At 48.7% G+C, this 6,554-nt stretch overlaps 1 protein-coding gene across 1 annotated transcript; it reads right to left on the bottom strand.

The window, feature by feature from the left end:
* Positions 1-1,008: 1,008 nt before the first annotated feature.
* LOC123059898 (LEAF RUST 10 DISEASE-RESISTANCE LOCUS RECEPTOR-LIKE PROTEIN KINASE-like 1.2) lies at positions 1,009-5,899 on the bottom strand. Its single transcript, XM_044482437.1, has 4 exons — positions 5,069-5,899; positions 2,486-2,542; positions 2,128-2,394; positions 1,009-2,028 (listed from the first exon to the last, which is right to left on the bottom strand). Exons 1-4 carry the CDS (start codon positions 5,844-5,846, stop codon positions 1,094-1,096), a joined length of 2,037 nt encoding a protein of 678 aa, XP_044338372.1. The 5' UTR covers positions 5,847-5,899; the 3' UTR covers positions 1,009-1,093.
* Between the last annotated feature and the right edge of the window lie 655 nt (positions 5,900-6,554).

Below are 6,554 nucleotides of genomic sequence, written 5' to 3'. Positions count from 1 at the left end.
AATGAGGAGAATTAGTTTGAAAAGTTAAGTAAAACGTTTGTAGAATCTAAGTAGGTCTAGCAATATTGCTAGATGTGTTAGAGAAGTGTTGTGATGCTCAGCTGCTATTGGAAGTGGTCGAGGGGCTGATCCACTGATGCAGTATCCCCAAAAGGGTTATAGAAAATGTAAATTATCTAGCCCTATAGACTTCAGCAATTGAAAGATTTTTAACAGATGGCGAAACAACTTATGGTTGGATGGTATCTCCAGCCCACTAGGGTTCAAGTCCTGGTGCTTGCATTATTCCTGGATTTGTTTCAGGATTTCCGGCGAAGTGCTTTCAGTGGAGGAGACGTTTCCGTCAATGACGAGATGCCTATCGTGACTTCGTAAATCTCAAAATAATATGCCGGCTCCTTCTCTCGAAAGTGCTCATAGAGATAGGGTATACCTGGCCATTCCTCGGGCCGGGCCGGGCCAACCAAAGCCCGATGCAAAAAACCCAGGCCCGAGCCCGGCCCATCACACTAAAAGCCCGTCGGGCCTCGGGCCACGGGCCGGGCCTCTTCCTTAAATGGCGAAATCGAGGGGCCTGGGCCCAGCCCGGCCCGGGCTTCGGGCTCAAAACCTAGGCCCGAGCCCAGCCCATGGACAAGGTCGGGCCGGGCCGGGTCGGGCTTTTTCGGGCCGGGTCGGGTCGGGCCGATCGGGCCGGACTGCCCATGGCCAGGTATAAGATAGGGTGTACGTGTGTGCATTTATAGGGGTGAGTGTATACGCGTATGTATGAGCGCTTGTGTCTGTACTGTGTCAAAAAAAAGATTTTTAACAGATGTTGCCGTTTCAGTCGTGATTGGAGGTGGGTTGTGATTGAAGGTTTACATGGATTTTACAAACAGATGGGTTGTGATTGAAGGTTAAGGGGGATGAGTGGCTCACTCCCATGAAAATCAAGAGGAGTGGTTAATTAGTTAGAAAGAAAGAATCCTAATCAGCGTGTAATTGTGTGTAACTCTTTGTATGTTTAGCATTATTAGTTTTGGATCGGATTTGCAGGAACATTCTCTGAAGGTGCTGAATAAATGTTTTACAGAAGTGTTGTGATGCATGCTCAGGTGCTGTTGGAGGTGGACGAGGGGCTGATCCACTGGTGCATGACGGAGTCAGGCGACCCGTCCCTGCTCTTCTTCAGCAACACCGCACCATTTGTGGTGGCCGAGGCTCCCTTCTCCGTGATCCTCTGGTGCGCCTGCCTGAGCACGTCCAGCACCTCGCCGATGGACGGCCGCACGTCCTGTTCCGGCTGCAGGCACCGGAACGCCACCTCAGCCACCAGGTCGATCGTCCCCTTCGTCTCGCTCGCCGACGACCCGTACCCTAGCCGCGGGTCGACCAGCCGGTCGATCTCGCAGCACTGTATCATGCGCACGGCCATGCAGCCCAGGTTCACGTCGGTGCCGGCCCGGGCCATGTCCACCGCCGGCCTGGAGGACACGAGCTCGACGAGGACCACTCCGAAGCTGTATACGTCGCTCTTGTCCGTGAGCTGGTACCGATGGTGGTACGCCGGGTCGACGTACCCGGGCGTGCCCTGCGGCGCGGTGGACACGTGCTGCGTGGCACCGTCCGCCGGGAACAGCCGGGACAGCCCGAAGTCGGCCACCTTGACGTGGAACCCGTCGTCGAGGAGGATGTTGGTCGTCTTGACGTCCCGGTGCACGACCTGGTGCACGTGGAGGTAGGCCAGCGCGGCGGCCGTCTCGACGGCGATGCCGAGGCGGGTCGGCCACGGGAGGAGGAGAGGATCGCCGCCGCCGTCCTTGCCGTGGTGGAGGTGATCGGCGAGCGTGCCGTTGGGGACGAACTCGTAGACGAGGAGGAGGTCGCGGCAGGTCGGCGAGGAGGAGGTGCAGCCATAGAGCGCGACGAGGTTGGGGTGGCGCAGACGCGAGAGGATGTCCACCTCGTTGGCGAACTGCTCCACGCCCTTGTAGCTGTTCTTGTACAGCCGCTTCACGGCCACCACGCTCCCGTCCCGGAGAACCCCTGCACAAGCACATCGTCGTCATTATAGTTATACCACTGTGAAGTCTGAAGTTCTGAAGGATCCAGCAATGGCTATGCGTGCGTGTGGTTTTGCTGTACCCTTGTAGACTGTGCCGAAGCCGCCGGCGCCGAGCTCGTTGGCGTTGCCAAAGCCGTCGGTGGCCGCGTCGAGCTCCTCGTAGGTGAAGATGTGTGTGCACGGCGAGCCGGCGAGGTTGAGCTCCTTCCGGAGCGATGCCAACGGCGATCCTTCACGGATGAGGCCGTCCATCGACGCAGATCGTTTCTTGTTCTTGGCTCGGTTGAGTTGTACAAGATGGCACACGAGCCCCAGTATGATGACAAACAGAACAGCACTTGTGATTCCTGAAGGCATAGATGTGCTGAGTGAGCAAGCAAGATTACTGCATGGATGAAGGTATCAATTTTTTTGGCGGGGTTATGAAGTTATCATTACCTGTGACAAACTTCATTCCAACATTTTTATCTGCACCTGTACCTGCTGTATCTGTGTCTGTATGCCGGAAGGTCGAACAAAGAAGAATCATGACATTTGAATAGCAGCAATGTGGTATATGTAAATGCAAGAAACATAAAAGGAACAAAACCTTAATTGTGAAGACTAGCTAGTGACAAATATTTCTACAAGACATATTTTGATTTGTTAAAAGAAGGCTGTGAGCAACAATTACCTGATTCACAAAAAAACACAATTACTTCATTAGTAAGTAATTTATAATAAATTAGTATGATTTTATTACATGTCTTATCTGCAGTGACTACAACAAACAACTGTTTTTTTTTTGACGAAAAAGCCAACGGAGCAAGAAAGTAGGCCCATGAGTAGTGATGGTGTACCATTGACGGGCTGTTACATACCCACCGACGAGCCGTATAGGTGGCCCATTAGTGCTCTGCTGTTTACGAGCGACGGACATATCTAAAAGGTTGTTGTGTCTAAAAAAAATCTAAAAGGTTGTTAGCTGGTATCCTAATTCTATGCCCAGGTTGATGGCAAAAGGAAGATGTGCCAAGAGCCATCGTCTTTGCCGTCTTCAGGATTTTAGATATGAAATTTTCAGTTATTTTTGAAACACTAGGATCAATAGAACCCGAGCTCGGAATATCTGTCTCGCACAGATAGCACCGGAATTTTCATCATATTGTTTTACAATGTATTTTATCTAGGGGAGCAAATTGATGGATGTTAGGGTACCCTCTTTGGGATTTATAGTTCATTTGATTGATCTAGTTACGATTAGAGGGTACCCTTTAGGTTACCCACTTGCATGCCTAGATTTATACAAAATTATTAGCCAGAGTTGCATATTAGAGACTGTGCAAAGCCAGAAAGAAAAACTATTTTGAAATGGAGTGAATTGTGTTCAAGCAAAAAATTGATTGTGAATACATATTTCCTGACAAACCTAGTAATATGAACTTGTCCGGATTAGATCCATTTTATACTGATGATGGCCAAATCTAAACAAGTTTGACAAACACAAACTGTACAATTTCTTATGTTATGAACCGGGAAAAGTACATAACTTCACAAAGTGTGGGTACCATTTCTAGCTGAAGCGCACTCGAATATGCATAAATTTAGGCACCTAACTTTGGAGTGATTAAAAAGACTGACTAGGTTCTTCGATTTAAAAAGGAAGGAAAATTGAACTCTAAATTTCTTCACCACGAAAAAACTTTTTTCCAAATTGACTACGTTGATTATGGGGGCACGTCTCATGACAGTGATAGATAGTTAACAGGTCAGAGCAATATTACCTGCTGAACAAAAGTTTGGCTATCATTATCAGAACTCTATGGATAACCCTTGCCATGTCATGACGAGTAATCTCCTTAATGCTTTGAGTAGTAAATTAAGGTGGAGAACCCTCAAGAAAGAAATGGCAGTATTCACCGATACGACATGCAAGAAGAAGAAGAAGAAAAAAAGCAAAAATCCAAAAGATCAATTCTGCGCCGTGCACAAGTTAAGGGGCACGACAAAATGAAGTGCCATGCGTGGTAGGTTGGCTGCCGTTCTCCTCACGTCGAAGGTTTTGGTAGGAAATATCAAACAAAGTGAGCTGCCATCTTGAGATTTCCATGGAAGACTTGGGGAGAAGACTTGCAGATCAGGTTCCCTTCATACTAGGGGCAGACCAGATGAGTCACCTGACCCCACAATCCACTTTCTCTCTGGATCTTAGTTGGGCTTTAAAGAATTTAGCCTTCTGAATTTCCACTCTGAAGAATAAGAGTATCCACTTTCATCTTTTTACTGTCCACGAAGTTTATTGTTGACTTTCGGAAAGGCTAGCTGTGGTCTAGCTCTCCCATCTAGACGAGAATTAACCTAATCTCATCTAGCTGCCAGCGTTGTATTTTTTTTCTGTTTTCTTGTTCTTTCACTTATTTTTTTGTTGATTGTTATTTGGGTGGGTGGGTGGGTGGGGGCGGGGGGGGAGGGGGGGGGGTAGTTTACGCATGAGGTCAAAAAAGAAAAAAAATGGCACAAAAACATAAATGAATGTAAAGCAATGAAAAGTAAAAAATAATAATATTTGCACCAATCTTCACGTAAAATCAAATAGCATAGGAGTTAGATAAGATTTTGTTATTCATTTTCGAAGAACAACAAAGCACAAGTCTAACGCAAAGGTTGGACTAATAAATTGACAGGTTGAATGGTCAGAAAAGAAAACGACATTTGCATCACAAATTCACAATCGACTACACAACTTTGACAGTGACAGCATGAGTGGCTGCTACCCATAGACGGGCAGACCATAGATTTGTATTGTACAATGAGGTTCGCCCTATGAACGAGTGGCAGACACATATAAACCAATTTGCCATGACCAAACTTATCCAAAGGCACGCAGTCCAAGCTCACGAATTGACCATTTCAGTATCTAACTTAAAATAAGTGACATGGTGCATAAGAGATCTCAACGCAGTACTGTAATGCAGTATTACTCTTACTAATTCTGAGTATAATATCTGCAAGAAGTTAAGAAAGAAAACGATCTTGAGTTACCTGGATGGGTTGTTGAGTTGGTTTCGGTGGAATTAAGGCAGAACTTCCCGTCAGGGCAGACGCACTGGAACGCAAACTGATCGAACCTGCACTCCCCGCCGCTCAGGTGTGTGCATCGATCGCAGCCCCCTAGCGGCGCTGGAAGCTTCAGGAGGAATCCATCCCTGATTAGCCGCTCGTACTGCTCATGAGCTCGATCCAGTCCTCGGCGCACCGGCACGCTCACCGAGCTACAGTTGGTGGAAACCCCCTGCGGCAGCGTGCCGTTTTCGCCGCCGCCGTCCCAATGACCCGAGATGTACGCTCCCATCGCGTGGTTTCCACACGAGCGCCGCAGCCGAATCTCAGCCGGCACGGTGCAGTTGTAGAAGAACACGAGGCGCTTGTTCGTGGAGCTGATGTTGAACGGGAAGAGGGCGAGGCTGGTCGTCAGGTTGAAGTCGGGGACGGGGCAGCCGCTGTCGCCGGCGAAGGCGGTCTGCACGGCAGCCATCATGGTGTTGTCCACGTAGGAGATGTTGTCGACGCGGAACAGGTGCTCCCTGAACGTGTTGCTCAGGTAGGAGCGGCGGGTGCCGTTGTCGCAGGTAAGGTCGAAGGCCGGGTAGCCGCAGTAGAGCGGCTGCGCGCCGGCGAGGGAGAAGGGGTACCTGATGGTGAGGCCCCCGCATGACCGCTGCGTGCAGCTCCCGTTGCTGCCGGTGCCGGTGGTGGATGCAGCCGTGCGCAGGAAGGAGGCGAGCGGGAGAAGGAGCAGCTGCAGCGACAGCATGGACATGGTTTGCGACGAGCACGCGCGCACTTGGACCGTGGAACTTGTCTCATAGTACTACTTGTGAGGGATGAAGTGGATGATGTCGGTACGCTGGTACATGGTCTTTGACTGGTACTGTTCCCGGTTTTCGTTACGCAACTCTCTATCGCATCTTCGTCGCAGCAACGGCATCGCGGTTTTCTCCGCCACAGGCTCGAAGCTTAATTAAGCACGTATGGAGGATTATGGCTACCGAGCAAAAAAATTAATTGAAAAACCTTCAATCTATTCATCTTCAATCATAGCAGTATAAAAACACTAAAGATAATAAAAATTACAAACCAAGTCCGTGGACCATCTAACAACGACTAGAATGAGCCGAAGGCACGCCTCGTCGGAGCCAGGTGAAATCTGGGATTACACGAAAGGAAACTAGGGAGAAACTATATGATTTTTTTCCAGGTAATCAGGCATGTTTATTCAATAGCATCAAGTTTACACTTTACTAATACAAGATCATATATTCCTTAAAAAAACTAATACAAGATCATGAAGACATTCGGGGCCTGCTGCAACCAACAAGCGATGCTGCGAGCTGTCTGTGCATAAGTAGCAAGACAATGAGATACCCTATTCAGGGATCTAGCTAGCTTAATTGGTTTAAACTTTCGTTCTACCATGAAATTCATAGATTACCAAAAGGCGATTCAACAAGGGGAGCATCCGGCGTCG

Source organism: Triticum aestivum, chromosome 3A (assembly GCF_018294505.1).
Source record: "Triticum aestivum cultivar Chinese Spring chromosome 3A, IWGSC CS RefSeq v2.1, whole genome shotgun sequence".
Classification (NCBI taxonomy): domain Eukaryota; kingdom Viridiplantae; phylum Streptophyta; class Magnoliopsida; order Poales; family Poaceae; genus Triticum; species Triticum aestivum.
This window is presented reverse-complemented; position numbering and strand designations above follow the sequence as displayed.